Source organism: Physeter macrocephalus, chromosome 20 (assembly GCF_002837175.3).
Source record: "Physeter macrocephalus isolate SW-GA chromosome 20, ASM283717v5, whole genome shotgun sequence".
In the NCBI taxonomy this organism is placed as follows: Eukaryota; Metazoa; Chordata; class Mammalia; order Artiodactyla; family Physeteridae; genus Physeter; species Physeter macrocephalus.
In genome coordinates, this window is record NC_041233.1 from 2,988,259 (window position 1) to 3,013,266 (window position 25,008).

Genomic DNA, 25,008 nt, shown 5'->3' on the forward strand with positions numbered 1-25,008 from the left:
GAGGCTAAGTAACTTGTGGAAGGTCACAGAACCAGCAGTGGCACAACCAGGTTTGAACCAGGCAACGAGGTGCCAGAGCCTACGCTCTCCAACTGCTGTAGCATCATGCCTCTGAGAGGTATCAGCGATTTTCATTGTCTCTATCCCTCTCGCATAGCTGGGAAGGGAACACGGCCCCTGGTTTGGAGAACACAGCAAGCAGGGCCTCCTGTAGTTCCCTGCGAGATGAATAGATGGGCACAGATTGTGTCTGCCAGCTTTCCACGGTCCGCAGGTGTGCCAGGGACATGGGTAGCTCAGATAACGAAACCACACGTACGTGTTAAGAGTAGCCAGATTCGGCGACTGGATCTCATTTGGGGGAGCGCGCAGGCAGTCGGCTTCAGATCGATTGCCTTCCAGACCAGTCCAGGATGAAAGTGGTGATGCTCCTAAAAGACCACCGGGCAGGAGTGCCGGAGGCTCAGCAGGAGCTGCCGACGTTGTGCCTCCAACGTGCTCGCTGACGTGTTGGCGTAACTGACAGCAGTGCCAGCTGTTCTGCGCCAACAGAGGCGCTCGGATGCTGTGCGGTGTCTACACATCCTAGGCGGACGCTTCCCGAGGATAATCCGAGTTTTCGTATCAGGTTGGCCTGGGGGCCGCCGAGCCAGCATCTCTGACCGATGCCCCGAGGGGTGACCTCTGAACCCGGGGATGTTCCCCAAACGCAGTTCCAGCTGAGCCGGGGAGATGTGCGTGTTTACGGTGCTGTTTTCTCTTTCTTCCCAGGCAGCGAAGATCGCTCACCACCGGCAGCGTCTTTGCGGAGGAGGCGGCTGGCACGGAGGCCGGGCTACATGAGAAGCGCAGCTGGGCCCCGGATCGGGTTCCTCTCCCCGCCAGTGGGCGCCCTGTTCTGGGCCCAGGGAGGGGCGCGCGGTGAGAAGTCCCACCGCGCTGAGTCCAGGGCCGGGCCGTGTGGCCTTGACCCTGGAGGCCAGTGGCGAGGTCCCTCGGTTGGGAGCCCCGATCCCAGGAGCACAGCAGCCTCGGCTCTGACCTCCGTGGGCCACCGAGGCCTGGCTCTGGTGGCCGTGAGAGGAAGCCCAGGGCTCTGTGGGACGCAGCTCAGGGCTGGCACCACCCTGCCCAAGAGGCTCCCCAGACCCTGTGGCCCCGGGGACGCCGGGTGTCCGGGGGAGCTGCCATCCATGGACACTCATGAGGCCCCAAGCCCTCGCCGGGAAGCAGCCTGGACCAAAGGCCGTCTGTCCCCGGAGGAGGTGAAGGGCACCAGCTGCGGCCTCGGAAGTGGCCCCAAGGCCCCCTCCACCCCTGCCGGCTCTCAGGATGTCTTCACCTCCAGCTTTACTTTCATTCGCCTCTCCCTGGGTTCTGCTGGGGAACGGGGAGAAGCAGAGGGCTGCCCGCCATCCAGAGAGGCCGAGGCCCCGCGTCGGAGCCCCGAGGAGACGGAGGCCAAGGCCGCCAGCTTGGACGGACCCCGCGAGCACCCTCGGGTCCTCTCCTCCCCCTTCACTCTCAAGGCCCCTCAGGGCCTGGCAGACGCTGCCCAGACCTCGGGGGGCGGCCCCAGGCTGGAGTGTGAGACGCTTCCCTTGCTGGACACGGATGCCACCTCCTCCCGCGCCCCGGATCCCTCGTGGTTTGAGGGCAGCAGCTCGGGGAGCGCTCACCACTGGGATCCTCTGCTTAGCAAATGCGAGCTGGCACTGTTGCACTGCCTGCAGGGCCAGCAGCGGCGGCTGGAGGTGGGTGTCTCCCCAGCCTGTGGGCTGGTGATGGTCACGGCTCAGATTAGTTCTGGGCAGAGGGCAGGAAACGGCACTTCTGGGCTGGCGGCTCCTTTGGCGGCTGGCTGCAAAAAGATGTTGCCTCGCTGCTGTGTCTTCTCTTTCAGCTTGAACTCGAATCTGTTCTCATTTCCTATGTCCCTTAGATGCTCAGGTTTGTTTCCTGGCGGGCTTCAGGTGCTCTGCAGTTTCTGGCCTGGGCGATGCAGGGTTAGCTCAGCTGAGCTTTGCTATGAAGCAGGGGGTCGGGGCCAGGGAGCAGGGGAGATGGAGCTGGCTGGTGTGTGGACAGGGTTGAGGGATACAAACACAGTGTTGCTCTGAACTGGCGGCGATCCAGAGCTGCTTCTGCATTTACAGCACTCATGTTGTACTGTAGCCGTGGGAACCCCTGATGTAGAGTTGGGAGACTTTGTGTTTCTGGCCGCTAAACCTCTCAGCCCCTCAGTTTCCTTATTTAGAGCCGATAACACCACACGGGATTGTTCTGTGGTTCAAGTGGGAATGTCAGTGCTTTGGAAATTGGGACAGGCTGTATAGATGTCAGTCCTAGCATCATGATGTTGCTGTCCACCCAGTTATCTGAGGGGTGGGTACACCTGGGAGTAGGCAGGGGTGTTCTACGCCGAAGAGTTCCCAGAGAAACCCGGGCAGAGATGCTTTGTGGTGACCCGTTGGCTCGTCCTGTTGAAAGACTGTTTTCCTTCCGGGGTGTGTGCTTGAGTATGTGTGTGCATGTGTATGTGTGTGCATATTGTGTGGGCACGTGTACGTGTGCGCGCGCGCGTGTGTGGCATATGTACACGTAAGCAGGGAAGTAGAGCCCATCTCATCAGGATTTGGAAGGAGTACCTGAAAATGTGAGGCTCAGGTTCATTCCCAGCAACTGATCTCATTTACCCTCGATCCCTTACCTGTGGCCTGATGTTCCTGGCCCCGTCCCTGTTTGTCCTGTCCCAGTCCAGCCATCGATTTGTCACCCAGGGAGATAGTGCAGCCGGGTCAGCGTGCGGGTCTCTGTTCCCAGGTGATGCGTGGAATCTTTGAGCCAGACGTGATGCCCCTGTCTTCCCCACCAAGCCCGCTCTAACGGGCCTCGCTGTTGATCTGTAATTGTCGATTTGAGTTAATACGATCCATCCGGCTCCTGAGAGGAGCTGCAGCCTCTTCGACACCTCCCTCCACCTTGCTCCCCACCTCTGCTCTGTCTCCAAGCTCCGTCTGTCCTGCAGCTGACCCGCTCCCGCGGTCACGGCCACGGCCCCTGCCTGGTTCAAATCCTTGTTATCTTTCACTTGGGTCCTGCAACAGGTTCCTGATGTAGGTACCTTCCTCCAGTGTCTCTCTTCCCCAGTTCATCCTCTGCGTGGCCAGCAGCGTTATCTTCGGGAACTGCTGGGATGGCATCATTCCTTGGCTTAAAGCCTTGGGTGGTTTGTTGCTTCTCTGGGACGGTCTCCACATTCCTCATCCTGATAATCGAGACCTTTCCCGACCTGCTCCAGCTGCCCGGCTATCCAGATGCCTTACTCCTGCCGGCTCAGCCATCGGGGGCTGCTTCCTGCTCCTGTGCCTCTGGCCTCTGCCCGGAATGACCTTCCTGCACTGTGCCACCTGCCCAGCTCTCCTTATCCCATTTGGTGTGGCTTCAAAGCCACTTCCATGTAAGACCTCTCTTACCGCCCGAGACCAAATGCCCCTCCATTCTCTTCCGTTCCCACAGCCCTTTGCACGTGCCCCATTACAGCACTCGTCACGTTAATAATCCTTTGTTTGGGGTCCAAGTTCCTCACTTGACCAGGAGCTCCTTAGCTACAGGTCACTTTGCTTAGACATTTTTGGATGCCTGGTGCCTTGCATACTGCCTGGTGCTTGATTAACTTCTAGTTTTAGTGAAATAATTTATCTTGCTAAGATGGGGCACAGGTACATAACTGACAGATTTCTTGGATTGACTGTCTGAGGCATAAGGAGAGATGCTGAGAGTTGCACATACAAGGATCCAGACACTCAGTGGAGGTTTGCACCACTGTGCTTTTCAGACGCTAAATGCCAATTTCCAACACTTTATTTCTGAGAGCTTTAAAAAAAAAAATCTCAGCAACATATCTGCATTTCTCCATTTCAAAAATCCAAGTTTTGACCCAAGTCAAGCAAAAGTAGAATGCGGTTATAAAGACTAGCTTCCCTACCTCCCAAATAACTAAACAAACAGAAACTTGCTTGGCAGTGGGTCGGCTGCAATCAGTTCACAAGATCTGGCCCCCTGGGTTTTGGTGGCACCGGTAGTTTTTCCCTTCCTTTTAACTCTTCTTACCCAGATGTAGATCGTGTCCTCCTGTGAACCTAGGAGTTTTGGTAAATTGGAGTCTGTGAAACCCTGAGTAGATGTGCTCTCTGGGGGCCCAGCTGTGCCACGGGTTCACCATGCCAGTTTCTGCACCACCGGGACACTGGGGGGCCCGGGAGCTCGAATTCCAGAGTCTGTGGCTGGGGAGAATCACCTTGACTCACCTTTTGGATTTCATGATTTTTTAGTTTTAAAAAGAAATAAAACCCACCCTAGATATAGCCCTTCTTTTCTCCTTGATTTGCCCACATGCAGCTTTTAAAAATGAATAATTGGTCATAACCCACTGGAGAGTTATTTTGTGGCATCTTGGTTACTGCTGGGTCCCCCGTGGGCTTGCACTCCTGGCAGACTGGCGGGACTGCCTGGGTGGTAGCCCGGCGCTTTCCTTTCCTTGCTGTGTGACCTGAGGTCATTTGCTTCCCTGTTCTGTGCCTCAAGACGCTCTTGTAGAAGGTGGAGGTAACCACAGCCCCTACCTCATTAGATCGTCGTGAGGATTAAAGTGCCCGTCCATGCGCAGGGCTTCAGACCGGTTCTGGTACCTAGCAAGAAACCAGAATATTGCTCATTATTATCATTAGAGAAGTAGCTCAGATTAGGAGAATTTGAGTCAGCAAAAAATTCAGTCGTCTCCCCACAGTTCAAATTAAACTCGTATCTTGTCTCGAAGGGTAGGCGCTGGACACAGTTTATCTGTTGTTCAAGTATCTTTGTTTATGGTAATCCAGCACCTGGGGAGCCAGAAACATGATGCTCTTTGCAGCGATTTGAATGTCTGATGTGTGGAAGAGGGCTGACCTTTATTCAGGGCGGTGAGAGTGACAGAAGGGACTGGGCCAGGGTGTAGGATTAACAGGAAGGCAGGTTTTGCTTCAGGTGGAGGAGGAGGTTCCTGACCATGGAGCTGGGTGTGATGAGCGAGACCTTGCTTTCTCCATCGTGTTTGTGCAGAGACCCCAGATTGCTCATTTGGGCTACAGGACTGGGGAGAGGGTTGGGCTCTTCCAAAAGATCCCTGGAGAGATTGGTATTCTAGTGTTCCGGCACCTTTCAGTTATTATATTCTACTTCCTTCACCCCCTTTCCCCTCTCCTTAAGTAAAAATGCAAATCTCAGGAATTTGAGTTTTAGCTCCTTTTAAATAACAGTCCATCCTCCGTATTCGCGGATTCTGTATTTGAGAATTCACTTACTTGCTCAGATTTATTGAAGACCAAAGTCAGTGCTCACAGCGCTTTGCTGGTCGTTTGTGGACATGCACAGAATGGCTAAAAATTTGAGCCACCCGACGTGCAGTTTCTAGTTGAGGTCTTGTTTCAGCTCAGACTGTAAACTAGTGTCCTTTTGGTGGACTTTTTTTTTTTTTTCTCACATCTTTATTGGAGTTCAGTTGCATTACAGTGGTGTGTTAGTTTCTGCTGTACAACAAAGTGAATCAGCTATATATACACATATATCCCTATATCCCCTCCCTCTTGCGTCTCCCTCCCTCCCACCCTCCCTATCCCACCCCTCTAGGTGGTCACAAGGCACCAAGCTGATCTCCCTGTGCTATGCGGCTGCTTCCCACTAGCTATCTGTTTTACATTTGGTAGTGTATATATGTCAATGTTACTCTCTTACTTCGTCCCAGCTTACCCTTCCCCCTCCCCGTGTCCTCAAGTCCATTCTCTATGTCTGCGTCTGTATTCCTGTCCTGACACTAGGTTCATCAGTACCGCTTTTTTAGATTCTGTATATATGCGTTAGCATACCATATTTGTTTCTTCTCTTTCTGACTTACTTTACTCTGTCTGACAGACTCTACACCCATCCACTTCACTACAAATAACTCAATTTCTTTCCTTTTTTTTTTTTTTTTTTTTTTTGCGGTACGCGGGCCTCTCGCTATTGTGGCCTCTTCCGTTGCGGGGCACAGGCTCTGGACACGTAGGCCCAGCGGCCATGGCTCACGGGCCCAGCCGCTCCGCGGCACGTGGGATCTTCCCGGACCGGGGCACGAACCCGCGTCCCCTGCATCGGCAGGCGGACTCTCAACCACTGCGCCACCAGGGAAGCCCGAACCCATGTCCCCTGCATCGGCAGGCGGACTCCCAACCACTGCGCCACCAGGGAAGCCCCAAAGAAAGGGTTCTTTTTTTTCTTTTCTTTTTTTTTTTTTTTTTTTTTTTTTTTTTTGCGAATCTCGTTTTGAATTATGGTTTTCTCAGGGTATATGCCCAGTAGTGGGATTGCTGGGTCGTATGGTAGTTCTATTTTTAGTTTTTTAAGGAAACTCTATACTGTTCTCCATAGTGGCTGTATCAGTTTACATTCCCACCAGCAGTGCAGGAGGGTTCCCTTTTCTCTGGTGGCCTTTTTTTTCAAATTTGGTATTAAGTTTTTTTAAAAAAATTATTTGTTTTTATTAGAGTCTAGTTGATTTACAGTGTCGTGTGAGCAGCAAAGTGATTGTTGTTTTTTTTTAAATTTTTCTTTTTAGTGCCATGCTTTTCACATTTTTTGTTTTCTCTTTGTTGGTGATGTCACTGTTTAAGCTGGCCCCCGAGCACAGGGCTGGCTGTGCTGTCTGGTGCTCCTGAGCGCAAGGAGCCTGCGATGTGTCTAGTGGCGAAAATGTGTGTGTTAGATGAGCCTCGTTCAGGTCTGGGTCATTGAGCTGTTGGCCGTGAGCTCAATGTTAATGAGGCGGAAATAAATATCAAATCCGGCATCTTTAAACCGAACCACACATAAAACAAGGTTATGTGTTGATCAGTTGGCAAAATACTGTGACCTAACTCAGTAGTTCCCGTGGAGGCTGTGGTTCAGTATTTGCTAACTGAGCATTCCCAGCGATTCTATAGGACATAATGACCACGCATGAGAGTCGACTGCATTTTACACTGTTTAGGAATAGCCACCCAGGGACATTGCCAGCAGTTGGGTGGGGCTGAGAAAATCGCCATGAAAGGAAATGCTAACTGGGGTGCAGAGGAGGGAAGTGGGAAGGGCCCTGCGTGCTGGGTCCCACCTGAGGTTGTGGAGCTGGAAGAAACGGAGAGAAAGTGCCTGCCTCACCTGGGCTGTGTCGCTGGATAAGACATGTGCCTCGGTGGCAGTGCTTCCAGCCGAGATGGACATTCACACGCATCCCAGGGCATCAATTCAGGGTCCTACAGGGATAGCTGGGTGAGGGGGTAAGGTGAGGTGGGCACTGGTTGTAAATTTTTCTTTGGCCTTCTTTCCTGTATTTCATCTGCGTCAGCTCTAGGGTTGAATAACCTCATCATTTGGATGTGGTGGTGGTGATGCTGTAACTTTACATGGCAATTGAACCTGTCCTCCATCCCTATACATGAGACTAAGTTACTGGCAAAATCGGTACCTGTCACATGGACCAACTCAAGGATAAACATATTTATTTACTCATTCTTTCATTCCTTCGGAAAGCGTTTGCCTACGACTAATCGTACAACACTTTGTGCCTGGCTCTGGAGGCTGTATGAGTTGGAATAGGTTAGTAACAGGCAGCATTGCAACAGGAGAGGCTTCACGTAACACAGCTGTGTTTCTTGCCCACGCGTCATGTTCCACAGGGTGGCTGGGGGCTCTGCTCCACTCCTGAGCGCACAGGCCCCTCAGTCCCTGAGACGAGAAGGCTGAGGGATCCACAGGAGCAGTTCAGTGCTGCAGTGCACGAGCCACCTGTGTCCCTTCCATTCACACCCCGTTAAGCAGAACTGGGAGGGGAGGAAGCGTAATCCTTCCAGGAGCCCAGATCAGCGGAGAACCAGATAAGGCTGACCGCTGCCATTTTCTACATGGATGCAAAGTAGTTTTTGCCCTCCAGATGCTCAAGTTTGGATGGAGTGCACAGACACAACTAAAAGGTCCCGTTTGCTGCAACTAAAGAGCCCACACGCGGCCGCGAAGATCCCGCGTGCCACAACCAAGACCCGGCTCAGCCAAGTAAATAAATAAATGTTAAAAAAACCCACAACACAACACAACACAACAATAGTTGTCACCTGGTGTGATAAGTACTAAGACAACTTCTTGTAACTCCATCCTTCAGTGGCTCAGACCAAAAACCAGGCATCACCCTGCGCTTTCTCACCCCGCACATGGGAGCTCTTAGCGAATCCTGTTGGGTCTGTCCCCCGCCAGCTGTCTTCTGAGCATATCCACAGTTGGATCACTTCTCATCACTTCACCGCTCCCGCTAGAATCCAGGCTACCGCCACCTCCTTCCTGGGTTATATCCAGGGCCTCCTCCCTGGCCACCCGACTTCTGCCCTTGCCCTTGGCAGTCAGGAGGAAACCGTTCAAACATATAGCCGATCATGAACTCTTTCGCTCAGAGCCCCCCGGCAGCTCCTATACCCCTCAGAGTGAAATCAGAACTTCTATTTATTTATCTATTTATGTATTTATTTAGGCTGCGTTGGGTCTTCGTTGCTGCACGCTGGCTTTCTCTAGTTGCGGCGAGCCGGGGCTACTCTTGGTTGCGGTGCGCGGGCTTCTCATGGCGGTGGCTTCTCTTGTTGTGGAGCGCGGGCTCCAGGTGCGTGGGCTTCAGTAGTTGTGGCTCGCGGGCTCAGTAGCTGTGGCTCGCGGGCTCTAGAGCGCAGGCTCAGGAGTTGTGGTGCACGGGCTTCGTTGCTCCGCGGCATGTGGGATCTTCCTGGACCAGGGCTCGAACCCGTGTCCCCTGCATTGGCAGGCAGATTCTTAACCACTGCGCCACCCGGGAAGCCCTGAAATCAGACTACTAAATGTTTAAACTTCATGTTTCTTCGTCCCACATTCCTCATTACCCCTCTGACCTCATCTCCTACAATTTCCCCTTTAACCAAGCCTGTCCAGGTCCGGTGGCCTCCTGCTCTACTTTGCTGAGCCCAGAGCACTGCTGCCCGGACCCTTTGGGCCAGCTCTTCTCTCTCTTGGAACGTGTTTCTCCCGGAGAGCCTCACGGGTCACTCCCTAACCACGTATACATCTTTGCTCAGATGTCACCTTCTCAATGAGATTTTACTGAAAATCTCAACCTCATCGTCAGCCAGCATTCCTGACCCCCCTGACGTGGTTCTACTTTTTCCTTCTTTCATAACCCTAATCCATTTCTAAGGCTCCATAAAACTTACTTATTATGTTTATTTTTTGCCTTCCTACACGAAATTGTAAGGCTAGAGGGCTAAGAATTTTGTGCTCTTATCTGCAACCCCTCAAACAGTGCCTGACGCATTTGTTAAATGGCTCGGATCTTGTGAATAAGTACAAGTACAGTTTGATGATGGCCAGAGAGAGGAAGGACTTTTAACATGGACTGGCGGGGGTGACACCTGAGCCAGGTGTGGAAGCAGAGGTAGGTGTGAGCTGGCAAAGGATGGGAGGAAGCAGGTTTTCAGGAAGCAGGTTTTCAGGAAGCAAGCTTAAATCCGCTCATCCGTAGGCTAAGAATCTCCCTGCAGAAAATCCTGGGGCCTCCTGTTGAGAAGAGCAATAATTACAAATGAACACGTTGGTAATTCTCAGACAAGTGATGGGATGGTTGAGTCCGCATGCATGTTAAGTGAGACAGTGCCCTTTTCCGTAATGGAAGGTGTGTGAACCCTAGGACGTCTTTGGTAAAGTCCTTCTTTTCATTCTTGCCTAGCTCTCAGGAAAGCCTGTCGAGTTGAAGTTCATGCTTTTCTTCTCTCGGTTTCTCTTCTAACGTTGGTGTGTTTACTTCCATAATTTTAATGTGGTTTTTTTGAACAGGAACCACTTGGTCAGGTCAGGAAATTTGTATTCCTTTTTATTATGCATTTTTCACACAGGTAAGGGTACAGCGTGATGTTTTTGTTTAAAATAACATTCTAACTCTTTTTGTGGATTTTATGCTCAAATTACACTTTTTCTCTGTGTAACTTTTTTTTTTGGAGAAACAAATGCATCTGGCATCAAAAAAATGTACATTTGTGGTTCTTTTTTTTAAAGGAGAATAAAGTGGTTCAGCTTCGAAATAGTTTCTAAGTGTTCTCAGCTTTAGCAAAATAAGTTTGCGTGAATGCAATTGTAATTTGGTTTTCATTTTTTCCCCTTCAAACCAACATAGGTAAAATCCTTAAGATTAAAGCTTCAGAAACTTCAAGAAAAAGCGGTTGAGGAAGATGATTATGATAAGGGTGAGTTTTACTTTGCTTATTGATTTTTTCTTCCTTTTTTCCATAATGTCCAATTTCTCTTTCCCTCCTTACTTACCCCTATGCTCCACACCCCAACTGAATCACGTAATCTGTTCCTTTGATCACCTCCACTCAGTAACAGTTGACTATTTTACAGCACTGTTATTTTGTGGATTTCAAAGCACTTGATGAGCAATAATCCTTTGGGTCATAAGTATAACTTTATTGATTGTCCAGAAACACTGTGAGTACTGGCACAATATAAGTTATATTAACTCATCATCTATCTGCCTGAGGTGTGCTATATCTAAACGTTATTCACGCATCAGAAAATGTTTGTTGAACAACTACTGTGTGCTGTGAGTATGAGCCTTCATGGAGCTTTCTGACTTCATGCTCTCGGGGACCAGGTGTAGGAGATGGGATGAGCTCAAGAGATGGTGCCAGGCTGTGCCCGCGGGCACGAATGTATCCAAATTCCCATGTAGATGGCCTGAAGTAGCCAAGCTGGAAAGGAGAAGTCATAACATGAAGACGGAAGAGTTGGTCAGAAGCCCGAAAAAAACAGAATGAGGCCCCCAAATAGGAGTTGGGTCATAGCAGACGAGGGCAGTCATGGCAGCCGAGTGGACACGGGGTGGACCATCTGCGAGGGAAGGTCGCAGGGATGGTTGGCTTGGGGAGGATCCTAAGGACGCAGGTGCCGACTGCAATATCTCACACCCATTTCTGCTGGGTCAGGGGAAAAGAGAGGGCCTAAAAGGACTTCCAGCTTGCCCCAGCCACTCAGGAACTTGAGGTAGACTGCTGGTGATAACCCAGCTTAGCACACCGACGTTTGGTCTAGAAATAATGTAGATCTAAGGATCCCCAGGAAGCTGGGTAACCTTGAGGCTTTGGCCCTCAACCTCATGGGCCCATATTCTGGTTTCCTAGGGGATATTCGTCACAGACCATTAGGAAGTGGGGCGCTACAGGAGTGGGGTGAGCGACTTCCACGAGGAGGGTGCCAGTCCTATTCTAGGAGACATCCAGAGCTGATGCTGTCTGGAGTCCTCATACACCCCTGGGGTGGGGCTTAGAGAGTGATGGGGAAGGAGGAACGAGAGGAATTTGGGGATGGAGGCGGAGCTCTGTGAACCCTGCCACTTCTCTTTGACGGGCCGTTTCGATTTCAGAATGAGGCCGGGTGGGGGATGAGGGGTGTGGAAGGGGAAGCAGGTCCGAGGCTTGGGGAAGTAGCCCGTTCCCACGCCCAGCTGTAGACCAAGAGCAGATGAGCTGCTCCTGGACCAGGGTGCCCCTGGGGGCTTCTGTCTCCGGAAGACAATTACACCTAGGTTTTGAGGCTCCCAGCTGTGGCACGCGTTTAATTTTCTCTTCCACGGGCTGAGTCTTGGTTCCTTTAACAACAGGGCTCTCTCTGTAACACGCAAAGCTTCTGACACAGGTGGAAAACCACGCCCTCTTTTTCTGATCAAGAAAAACGCGGACATTCTGACGTGGTTCTCTTGACGGGCTTCATTAAACGAAGGCCTCACTTCTTTAGTCTTTTCTCCAAATGTCTCTGAAACACCTCAGGGGACGAGGTTGAACGGGGCACACCTCACAGGGAAGCTAAAAGAATAAAGGCACCTTTATCCAGTGTTTCTGCCTATCTTTTTTCCTTGTTTGTACGTCACTGTGTACCAAAGGAAAAGTTTTGGGGTAGGCCCAGCATTGTGTGCTTTCCCCAGCCTTCCAGGTGGTTGGTGTGCATGTTGACCTTTGGGCAAACGCTGGTGTAGGACTTTCCTCCACGGAGAATCAGGCCTGTGGTACAGTGGCCAGCTGAGTCCGGCAGGTGGGGTTCAGTCCATGGGCCCCGTCCCTCCTGGTGGAGGTGGCAATGTATCTAGGCCCTAAGGGGTGAGTAGGATACCCTGGAAGGGCATTTTACAGAAGGGCCAAGAGCTGGAAGAGCCACCACTGCTGTAAGCCACCATCCCAAAGTCTGCTTGCCTTGAAAGGAGATTTGAAACTGGCTATTGTCTGAAACGGATCGCTGCAGGGCCCAGTGCATGGACATGGACTAGCACATAGTAGGTGATCAATAAATTCTCGTAAACTGATTGCTATGGCATTAGGGAAGTTTGGACAGTGTTGAGATGGAGAGCTTGTCGTCATGAGATTTGTTGAGATAGGATTTGAATACAATTTCCTTTCTCCTCTATGCAGGGTTACTAATAAACAGTTTCAGAGTTGCTGAGAATTTCTTGCCACTCAGCATTTAGTCTTCGTGTGGGCTCCCTTCTTTTTCTGTTAGGAGCGGCTGTGCAGCTGTGCTCTGTCTCTGGGGACGGCGTCTGCCGGTGTCCACGAGGTTAGCCGGGAGCATCTAGAGGGTGACCTTATCCCCTTGGGTTTTTTTGCTTTTCTCTCTTTCTTTCTAGATTCACTCATAAAAATGACTTTGTGTTCCAGAGCAAGGAGCCATAAGCCCAGAATAGAAAGTTCCATGTTTCGTCTCATTAAAGGGCTGGCAGAGTTACCCGCTGATGCCTTGTGGGGAAGCCTTCTCAGGCCTCTAATTACATCTCTCCCTCACTAGGGAAGGAAGATTAATATTTCCTTATATTCTTGCATAAAGCTGGGAGGGCTTGGGAGGAAAAGAATGTTGCCATTTGGTATGTGCTTAGGGTCTTTCTCCTAGAGGCTCAAAATGCTCATCGGTTTCAGCGCATTACTGCTTATCCCATGTCCACTGGGGGGCAAGGATGAGACCTCAGAGTCCCACAGTGGGAGACACTGCCGTCCAGAGATGGGGGAGGAGCGACCAGGGTCTGTGATGTGTTGGGAGGGAGAAAAGGAGAGCGTGGACCACGATTTTCTTTTTCTTTCCCTCCCTCCCTCCCTCCCTCCCTCCCTCCCTCCCTTTCACCTTTGAAAAAATTTTTTAAATCTTTTTTTTTAAACTTTTAATTTTATCTTGGAGTATAGCCGATTCACAATGTTGTGATAGTCTCAGGTGCACAGCAAAGTGACTCAGCCACGCACAAACATGTATCTAGTCTCCCCCAAACGGCCCTCCCATCCAGGCTGCCACATACCGTTGAGCAGAGTTCCCTGTGCTGTACAGTAGGTCCTTGTTGGTCATCCATTTTACCTTGTTGGTCATCCATTTTATTGAATAAATACAGCAGCGTGTACATGTCTGTCCCAAACTCCCTCACTATCCCTTCCCTCCACCCTTCCCCGCTGGTAACCATAAGTTCATTCTCTAAGTCTGTAATGGACCACGAATTTCAACATGGTTACTGTCCTAGTTGTTCCTGCGTGGATCTGTGGCCTCTCACGCCCCCCTGGCCTCCCGTGTCCCCCAGTGACCATGTCCGCTTCCCAAGCGCACGAGGCGAGGTCGTGCGTAGGTGAGCGCAGCACTTCAGTGACTCGTATCGTTGCGCCGCGTCGCTGAGCTGGCCTTCCTGCTTGTCTAGACTTTCCTTCTCGGAGCGAAGAATGGCCAGCACTGACTTCCTTTCTCTCTCCTTGTCTCAATCAATAGTCATTGTGGCAAAATTCTAGCACAATAAAAACGTGAGCATTGAGAGAAAAATGATCGCAGCAGAGGCCAAGCATGAAACTGTGCTAGAAAGTGGCTGGTTCTTGTCTAAGCTGCCATCATTTTCTTTTTTTTTTTCTGAATTCTTTCTTTAGCAAGATTTCTCTGTCCACAGTGGCTCTTTGGTGAGTGTGCAGATTATCCAAGCCAACACCCCTTTCTTTCACGGGGACCCCACTCTGAATGTCCTCCCGCGGCTTCCTGAAGTTTAATGCCTTCTCGTCTCAGAACTCAGACGTGACTGAGCACGGCAAAAACCCACGGATTCCTTTTCACCGCATTTCATGCGAGCCTGGGAAGCAGAAAACAAGCTTGAGTAGAATCTGGTCATTTTTATCCCCGCAGGACAGCAGAATCAGCTGGAGCTGGGGACCATGCTGGGGTCCCCAGAACAGAAATGTGACTCTCAGCAGCCTGTACTGTTTTGTGTTCTGACTTGAAACGAGCTGCCCTGAACCCCGATGTGAATGTGGGTGCAGCATCTGTCCACAGCCTCCTGCCCACGCCGTTCCCTCCTCTCCCCACCTCCCAGGGTCTGGAAACATCATCCTTCTGGCACGTTATCCACAGGGCTCACCCTCCGTTGCTCTGAGGGCTGCTTGCAGTGTCTCCCCTGGTCCTGGGATGATGAGGCTTCCATTAAACACACAAACAGAAGCTCAGATCTCCAGGAGGTGTTACTCAACTGATTGCACCCTTATCACTTGTGAAAAATGCCAGCACAAGAACCATCCAAGTCACCATCAACTGAGATCTTGGCCAGTCCCGGGAGGAGGTGTCACCACCCTCTTTGTCAGGCGAGGCCATGGGAGCTGCTCAGAGAAGACCAGCGTGTGCTCCGGCCGTCTTTCTGCTTTGCCTCCGGCCTTGCTGGGTCGAAAGCATCTCGCATCCCCACGTGGAAAACAGCTTTGTAGGAGCTGTGGGGATAAAACCTAGCTAGGAAGATTTTGGATTCTGGAAACTCTTATTTATATGACCCCTAGGGAAGGGACGGATGCGGGCTCCACGCTGGGGATGCACCAGGAACACGGTCCATGATTTTTTCTAAAACCATTAGGTTATTAGGAGATGAGCACTTGTATTAATTCAGTGTTGATCTTTAGCATCATTCTCACCAGAATGAAAGCTTGTGTGTCTGCCTCCTATTTTAGGTAAAAATTTAAAAATTGGGAGACAGGCGAAACGTAAAAACAAACGCTGCAGAATGAGAATATGTACAATATGCCATTTACGTCCCTTGGTTACATTGTCTTAGGGTCTTTTCCTCTTTATAGGAGAATTTCTGATTCTGTGAGCTAAGGGCAGAGATCTCAGCCAATGGTGGCTTTTAGCATCACTGTTTGTGTGTGCAGGTTTGCGTGCTGGCATTTTTCACGCGTGCTAAGGGTGCAGTCAGTCATGTAACACCTCCTTGGGATTGGAGCTTTGTGCACAGACCCAGAGGGTTTATCTACATATGCTATCTGTCGCTTTCATTTGTAGCAGATTAAAGCATGATTTTAGCGTGATGCCGTTTCTTCGCCGTGTTCCCGCTGGGTGCACACCCAGCTCTTTCTGTGTTGGTGTTAAGTGTGGGATGTTAGACCCCCTGGTGCTCTGGGGGTAGAAGCACAGGGGAGCGGATGTCCCTCTTCATGACCACATCACAGGTCTCTAGGTGGCCTCTGCTTTGCTTCCCCAGTTGTGAGGAAGTTGGTCTGCCCTGCGAGGATCACGTGGGGTGTGGGCACGGTCATTATTCATGATGAAACCTGACAGCTCCAAGGTTAGACGTGCTGCTGAGTACAAAACACCAAGACAAAAAAAAAAAATCTCTTTTTCCACCTCCTCTGTCTAATTAGTTGGAACTTGGACGCACTTTCTTGCGGGCTGAACTGCAGCACTTTTTAAACTGGTGTTAGTAGGTGGTTGTGCTGATCGTGGACACATCTTCCTCTCTCTCTGTGTATGTGCCTGAGGCTCCTCAGGTGACACAAGTCTCTCAAGCCGGAGAGCCTGGTTGATGCAGCAGCAGGGCAGGCAGGAAGTTCCTCCTGTGCTGAAGCTGCTCCCACAGGTTTTCTGTGTTCCTGCCTCTCTCCTAGCGTGGCTGACAGGCTGGCTGGGATCCCAGGACAGCAGGCTCACCTGCGGGAATTCTCCATCTGGGTCCAAGGAACTCAGCTGCTCTCCAGGTGGCCATACAGGACAAGGCAGTGACTTAGATTATCTGGGGCCAGCTCACTGGAGTACAGTGATCACCGCTCCTGTAAGGGCATTCAGGACTGTAGAAATGTCAACAATTTCACTTTTTCAAGTGAAATTGAAACTTCAGCTGTTTTCAAGGAGCATTTTCCTTCTGTCTGCCAACTGTGAAGTAGCCAACACACCTGGAAGGGGTGTGTCTGTGATTGGGGCAAAAGCCTAAACGGGACTGAATCTTCCCACTACAATCATTTCAGGTCCAAACTCTGTTTTCAGTACAAATGGTTGACTTTCCTTTAGCAGGAGGAATGTGCTAGTTACTTGGGCTGCCATAACAAAGCACCACAAGACTGGGCGGCTTAAACAACAGACATTTACTTCTCACAGCTCTAGAGGCTGGAAGTCCAAGATCAAGGTATGGGCAGGGTTGGTTCCTTCTGAGGCCTCTCTCCTTGGTGTGTAGATGGCCGTCTTCTGCCTGTGTCCTCACATGGTCTTCCCTTTGTATGTGTCTCTGTCCTAATCTCTTTCTCTTATAAGGACACCAGTACCAGTCATATTAGATTAAGGCCCACCCTAATGACTTCATTTTATGTAAGACCCTGTCTCTAAATACAGCCACATTCTGAGGTCTTGGAGGTTAGGATTTCAAAATATAAATTTTGGGAGCACACACTTAAGCCCGTAATGAGAGGCCTAATGGACTTAGGGCAGAGTTAAATACTGAACACATACAGGTATTTCTACAAACGTTTTAATACTTTGGTTTGACCACTCTGTGGTCATATGTAGACATTTGATAGACAAGTTTAAAAAAAGGGGAAATTCTGTGACTTGAGTAAGTGGGTTGTGACTATTCCTTTCCCTGCGCACAAAGGAGCCTGGCTGTTACTGGCATCTTGTTTTGTCCAAAACGCCACAGCAAGTTAAGAGCAGAGCCTGGCTCTTAAGCCAGTACATCATGTACATCACTCTTTCACATGAACAACTATTTACTGAATATTTGCCAGGTTTTCCAGGCTGTGGTGAACCAGCACGTGTGTAAGAGATGACCTCCCCTCAAGGAATGTTAGCTTAGTTGGGATAAACGATATGTATATAAATATGTAAAAGTTCAGTTAACATTAGAATTGGTTTTTTTGTTTTGTTTTGTTTTGTTTTGTTTTTTTGCATGAAGACCTCTGCTTTCAAGAGGAAGAGACCCAGTTTAAACTAGTGCCAGAAGAAAAGAGGATGGGATGACTGGGGTCAGGGGATCAAGGGTGTTAGGACCCTCATTTTTCTCTCTGTTGTTTGACTTATTCTCTCCAACCACTTGTTTCACTTATCTGTTGGTTCATGTGGTAGGCTGAAACATGGACCCCTCTAAAAGACAGCCACATCTTAGTCCCTGGAATTTGTAGATCTTACCTTATTTGGAAAAGGGTTTTTGCAGATATGATTAAGTTAAGGATCTTGAGATGAGGAGATTATCCTGGATTATTTGGGTGGCCCTTAAATGCCATAACGTGTCCTAATGAGAGTGAGGCAGAGGGAGATTAGACAAACAGAAGATGAGGAGGTGATGTGACCACAAGCCAAGGAATGCTAGCTGCTGCTGGAAGTTGGAAGAGGCAAAAATAATTTGAAAAAGTACCTAAACAGATCAACCACTACAGCTTTCAACCATAAAAAAGCCCCGCAAACCCAGAAAACCATGGGGAAGGAGGAGAAGCTAATTAATAGAGTTACCACATTATTTAATATGTTACCAAATATTTAAATGTCTAACTTTCAACAAAGTATCAAAAGGCATACAAAGAAATAGGAATACCTGGCCCATTGAAAGAGATAAAATAAATGGACAGAAACCATTCCTGAGGAAGCCCAGGCATTGGATTTATTAGCTAAAAATTTAAAGCAGTTATCGTAATGATGTCCAAAGAGCTAAAGGAAACATGGACATAGAACTAAAGGAAATCAGAAAAATGATGTACAAACAAAATGAGGATATCAATAAAGAGATAGATATTACGACAAGGAATGAAATAAATTCTGGAGCGGAAGAGTATAATAAAATGAATATTCACTAGATAGGTTCAGCAGAAGAGTTGACCAGGCAGAAGAATGAATCAGCAAACTTGAAGATACAACAATTGAAATTTTTCAGTCTGAGGAGTGGAAAGAAGAAAGAATGAAAAAAATTGAAGGCCCAAGAGACCTCTGGGACATCATCAAGCAGAGCAACATATACCTATGGGAGTCCCAGAAGAAGAAGAGAGAAAAGAGCTGAAGAATATTTGAAAAGATAATGGCTGCACACTTCCTAAATTTGATGAAAGATATGAATCTAAAAATTCAAGAACTAAATGAACTACAAGTAAGATAAACTCAAAGAGACCCACATGGGAACACATTATAATCAAATTGTCAAAAGCCAAAGACAGAATCTTGAAAGCAGCAAGAGAGAAGCAACTCATCACATACAAGTGATCCTCCATAAGACTCACAGCAATTTTCTCATCAGAAACCATGGAAACCAGAAGGCAGTGGGAAGATATATTTAACATGTGGAAAGAAAAAAAATTGTTAATCAGGAATTCTATATCTAGCAAAACTGTTCTTTAAAAAAATTAGGGAGATATTAAGACATTCCCAGATAACAAAAGCTAAAGGGGTTCTTTACCACTAGACCTGCCCTGCAAGAAATGCTAATTGCGAATCCTGCAGGTTGCAGTAAAAGGACACTAGACAGTAACTTAAAGCCATATGAAGAAATAAAGAATTCAATAATGGCAAATACATGGGCAAATATAAAAACTAGTATTATTGTATTTTGGGTTTATAACTCCACTTTTTATTTTCTACATGATTTAAAAGACAAATGTATAACATTTATAATTTATAAAATTCTGAATTATGTTATTATAAATCTATTTAAAAGGATGTACTTTGTGACAATAATAATGCAAAGGGGGAGCATGGAACCGTATGGGAGCAAAGTTTTTGTAAGCTATTGAAGTTAAGTTGGTATCAATTTGAATCAGATTGTTGTAACTTTAGGATAGTAAATGCAATCCACGTGGCAACCACAAAGGACTATCAACAAAATATACACAAAAGGAAATGATAAAGAAATCAAAACAGTTCAGTACTAAAAAATCACCTAAACATAAAAGAATACAGTAATGGAGGCAATGAGGGACAAAAAGAAGACATACAGAACATAAACAACAATGGCAGAAGTAAGTCCTTCCTTATCAATAATTACTTTAAATGTAAATGGAATAAACTTTCTAATAAAAAGGCAGAGATTGGCAGAATGGATACTAAAAAAATGATCCACCTATATGCTGTCTACAAGAGACTCACTTTAGACCCAAAAGACCCAAAGACACAAATAGATTGAAGTGAAAAAATGGAAAAGAATATTCCATGCAACTAGTAGCCAAAAGAGAGCTGGAATGTCTGTACTATCACACAAAATAGACTAAGTAAAATACTGTTACAAGCGATAAATGAAGCATCATATATTGATAAACGTATTAATTTCTCAAGAAGCTCTAACAAATTTCAACATATATACCCCAAACAAAAGAGCCCCAAAACATATGAAGCGCAAATATTGACAGAATTGAAGGGAGAAATGGTTCTCCAACCATTGGAGACTTCAGTATGCCACTGGTGGTTGATGCTGACTGTCTACTGGTACCTGGCTGGGCCCATGGCTGGATCACTTACCTGTAGCCTTTCCATGTAGCTGCTTGGCTTCCTTATAGCATAGTGATGGCATCCTGAGAGAGAAAGATCTAGGCAAAAACTGTCACTTATTGTGGACAACCTTGGAAGTCGGGTAGTGTTACTACTGTTGAATTCTATTCCTTAGAAGTGAGTCACTAAGGGTGACCCATACTCAAGCACAGGGTCATTAGACTCCATCTGTTGATGGGAGGAGGGTCTAAAGAATTTGTGGGCATCTTTAATTAATTAATATTTTATTTTAAAATTTTTATTGGAGTATAGTTGCTTTACAATATTGTGTTAGTTTATACTGTATAGCAAAGTGAATCAGCTATACATATACATATATCCCCTCTTTTTTGGATTTCCTTCTCATTTAGGTCACCACAGGGCATTGGGTAGAGCAACTATACAGTAGCACATCCCTGTGCTATACAGTAGGTTCTCACTAGTTATCTATTTTATACATAGTATCAATAGTGTATATTTGTCAATCCCAATGTCCCAATTCATCCCACCCCTCGCTTCCCCCATGGTGTCCATACGTTTGTTCTCTACGTCTGTGTCTCTGTTTCTGCTGTGTAAATAAGATCGTCTCTACCAATTTTTTCAGATTCCACATATAAGCGTTAATGTACAATATTTGTTTTCTCTTTCTGACTTACTTCACTCTGTATGACAGTCTCTAGGTCCATGCATGTCTCTACAAATGACCCAATTTCGTTCATTTTTATGGCTGAGTAATATTCCGTTGTATATATGTACCACATCTTCTTTATCCATTCCTCTGTTGATGGACATTTAGGTGGCTTCCACATCCTGGCTATTGTAAATTTCTGGGCATCTTTTTAAACCACCACAGACTGCCCTCTATTCTCAGATGCTTTGACATTCTTCCATGTGCAAAATGTACTCATTCCCTCTCAAGACCCCTCAGAGTTCTCATATATGAAGGCATCAGGCTCAGGCTTGATGAGTACAGGTCTAACTCAGGTACAGGTGCAGGTGAGGCTCCTTAGGTGTGATTCCTTGAGCATGGCTTCTTGAGTTCAGTTTCTCTGGATGATCTGAACACCTGTGCACTAATAAGATAGGCTGTCAGCCCCCATGATCTCAACCTACGATGGTGGGACCAGCATAGGATAACTGCTAAAGATACTTGTTCACAAAGGGGCAAGTGGGAGGCACCCAGCAGCCACTGGTGCATCGCAATTCTGAAATCCACCTCTGGTCAGTTCCTTGATTAGGGTTTAGGCCTACTGCCTGGAAATGATTTTCTAGGCTCTGACCTCCAGGCTCTTGGTTCTACACTCTGAGTCATGCTTCCTTTTCCATAAAAGTAGCCTGCTTCCCACTCATACAGGTTTGGGGGTCCAAATGCCTTTTTTTTCATTTTGTACTTTCTCTTTTCTTTTCCAACTTGGCATAATTCTTTAAAAAAATTTTTCTTAAAATTTATTTATTTTTGGGTGCTTTTGGGTCTTTATTGCTGCGTGTGGGCTTCTCCTAGTTGTGGTGAGCCGGGGCTACTCTTTTTTGTGGTGTGCAGCCTTCTCATTGATGTGGCTTCTCTTGTTGCGGAGCCTGGGGCTCTAGGTGAGCAGGCTTCAGTAGTTGTGGCACGTGGGCTCAGTAGCTGTGGCTCGCAGGCTCTAGAGTGCAGGCTCAGTAGTTGTGGCGCACGGGCTTAGTTGCTCCGCGGCATGTGGGATCTTCCCGGACCAGGGCTCGAACCCGTGTCCCCTGCATTGGCGGGCGGATTCTTGACCACTGCGCCACCAGGGAAGTCCCCGTTTTGGGTTTTATATGAATCCATTTATAATCTCCATCAGACAAAAGCTATACCCACAAATATCTTCAAGATAAGCCTCTTTTTTCAGGCTTCCTTTAAGGCTTGGAGGGGCAGAGGGTAATGCTCCTCAGACTCTTACTTGGCTGTTTGACTGTTTGAAAGGGTCTGTGATGCGCTACCTTAAATCTTCCTGTGGTCTTAAAAAGGGTTTTACAGTTTATGTCCTTGGCCTCATCTTTTGACCATATTTTCCTGACAGCAGTCTGGATTTGATCTTTGCCTGGAAGCTGTTTCTTAATCTTAGCGTCATTTGTCATCCAGAAAGGCTGGGAAGAAGAAATAATTTGAATTTCAAGCCCTGTAAGTTCTGGCTCCTTTATGGTAACAGTTATTTCTTTGGCTTATTTCTCTTTTCTTACATTATACTATGGGGAGTGAGAAGCAGCCAGGTGGTCCCTTGGAAGTTGGTTTCAAAATAAATCTAGAACTTAAAAGTTTTCAAATAAAAAAGCCGCTAAACAAGGCACTTTCTGGTTTCCAATAACATTTTCCTTCCTTTCCTTTACTTCCTCATCAGTAGCCTCCTCAAGATCCTTTATGCTTCTCCTAAGTGTCTCTTCAAGGCCCTTCCAACTTCCACGCAGCTCCCCAGCCCCAAACCTATTGCCACGTGTTTGGTTCTTTGTTACAGCAGCACCGATGTGGCACCAAAATCCTTTTCCTGTTACCTGTTGCTGTGTAACAAACTGCCCCCAAGCTTAGTGGCTTATCAAAATGACAACATATATTGTGCTTCAAAAAATCTATAATTTGGGGAACTATCAGTCGAGATAGCCCTTCTTTGCTCCATTTGGCATTAAGTGAGGCCTGTGATCATGTGAAGGCTGAATTTCAAGTCTGGCAGTTGGTGCTGGCTTTGAACTGGGGCTCAGCAGGGGCTACGGCTCATGGGGCTGCTTGGCTTCCTCATAACGTGATGGTGAATGTACGGAGAGACAGAGAGAGAGAGAGAAAGAGAGGCAGCCGAAGGAAGCTCTGTCATCTTAAAAAAGTTTTTTTAAGATTGATACTTTTTAATTGAAGTATCAATATAGTTGAATTATAATGCTGTGTTACTTTCAGGTGTACAGCAAAGTGATTCAGTGATACGTATATATGTACATATATATGTGTGTGTGTGTATATATATATTCTTCTTCAGATTGTTTTCCTTTATAGGTTACTACAAGATATTGGATACAGTTCCCTGTGCTATACAGTAGGTTCTTGTTGTTTATCTATTTTATATATAACAGTGAGTATCTGTTAATCCCAAACTCCTAATTTATCCCTCCCCCCTCCTTTCCCCTTTGGTAACCATATGATTGTTTTCTATGTCTGTGAGTCTGTTTCTGTTTTGTGAATCAGTTCGTTTACAATGAGGTATCACCTCACACCAGTTAAAAAGTCTACAAATAATAAATGCTGGAGAGCATGTGGAGAAAAGGGAACCCCCCTACACTGTTGGTCGGAATGTAAATTGGTGTAGCCACTGTGGAAAACAGTATGGAGTTTCCTTAAAAAACTAAAAATAGAGTTACCATATGATCCAGCAATCCCCCTCCTGGGCATATACCCAGAAATTCAAAAAGATACATGCACCCCAATGTTCATAGCAGCACTAGTTAACAATAGCCAACATATAGAGGCAACCTAGGTGTCCATCAACAGAGGAATGGATAAAGAAGATGTAGTGTGTGCGCGCGTGTACACACACACACACACACACACACACACACACACAGACAATGGAATATTACTCAGCCATGAAAAGAGATGAAATAATGCCATTTGCAGCAACATGCATGGACCTAGAGATTCTATCATCTTTTATGACCTTATCTAAAAAATTATGTGGTGTCAATTCTGCTACATCCTATTCATTTGAAGCAAGTGACCAAAGTTAGCTCACCTTCAAGGGGAGAGGAAGTAGACCACTTTTCTTTGGAGGTATGTTTGCAAATGATCACACCACTTCATTCCACGTGGCAATTCAAGGCTTTTGTGCTAACAGGACCATGACTAGAGGAGGATGGGAACCTCCCTCCTTGGATCCAGTACAAAAACTTTCAGGGAGAGCTTGGGTTAGGTGCCAACTTCTTTTGGACCACTTACTGCAGCTCAAGTGGTGAGGAACCACCATTAGCCAAGCGTGTTTACCTGTCTGTGTCTGTGATGAGGTGGGGCTCATCTCTTACGAGAAGATGAGGTTGCTGAGCAGATAAAAATAGTATCCAGGACACTTAATGCCGAGGGAAACACACACACATGGAGGTAACTAAGAATGATTGTAGGACTTCCCTGGTGGCACAGTGGTTAATAATCCACCTGCCAATGCAGGGGAAACGGGTTCAAGCCCTGGTCCTGGAAGATCCCACAGGCCACAGAGCAGCTGAGCCCGTGTGCCACAACTACTGAGCCTGTGCTCCAGAGCCCACGAGCCACAGCTACTGAGCCCATGCGCCACAACTACTGAAGCCTGCGCGCCTAGAGCCCGGGCTCTGCAACAAGAGGAGCCACTGGAATGAGAAGAGAAGCCTGCGCGCCGCAGCGAAGAGTAGCCCCCGCTCGCCGCAGCTAGAGAAAGCCCGCGTGCAGCAACGAAGACCCAATGCAGCCTAAAATAAATATATAACTAAAATAAATAAATAATTAATTAAATAAAAAGAATGATTGAGAGCAACGTGAATTTCAAAATGAGGGATGTTAACAACATGCAAGAGGATTACGATGAAAACACTCGCCAGAGTTCATTCATTTAGTCAGGAAGCATCGATTGGATGCCCACCTTTTCCCAGCACTGCTGGATGGTGGGGAGTGAGTTGGATTACACACAGTCCCCCCACAAACCTGCTCTCACAGATTGCCTCTTATTAGAGATTTTCCAAAGACTTCTGTCCTAATCCTCCCAGGGAAGCAAGGTAACCTTTGATTTGACTGTGGCAGCGTCTAGGGGGGCTTTGTGTGTTCGACTCGGGACCAGTTCAATCCATCAGCAGGTTACTTTATATATATATATATATATATGTATAATGTGGGGCTGATTGGCTCACATCCTGTCACTGAATTGATAGATGGGTGAATTCCACTGGCAGGATCAACTCTTCTATTTCTACATGAAGTGACAATTAGAAATAATTTACTGTTTTTTTTTAACATCTTTTTTTGTTTGTTTTTTTTTCTTGCGGTACGCGGGCCTCTCACTGTCGTGGCCTCTCCTGTCGCGGAGCACAGGCTCCGGACGCGCAGGCCCAGCGGCCATGGCTCACGGGCCCAGCCGCACCGCGGCATGTGGGATCCTCCCGGACCGGGGCACGAACCCGCGTCCCCTGCATCGGCAGGCGGACTCTCAACCACTGCGCTACCAG

At 47.6% G+C, this 25,008-nt stretch overlaps 1 protein-coding gene across 1 annotated transcript in view; it reads left to right on the top strand.

The window, feature by feature from the left end:
- DISC1 (DISC1 scaffold protein) overlaps positions 1-25,008 on the top strand; it is a 365,311-nt gene that overhangs the window by 54,002 nt on the left and 286,301 nt on the right. The window contains exons 2-3 of the mRNA XM_024117085.2: positions 772-1,754; positions 10,232-10,301. Coding sequence (XP_023972853.1) covers positions 772-1,754; positions 10,232-10,301 — 1,053 coding nt within the window. The remainder of the gene's footprint in view (positions 1-771; positions 1,755-10,231; positions 10,302-25,008) is intronic.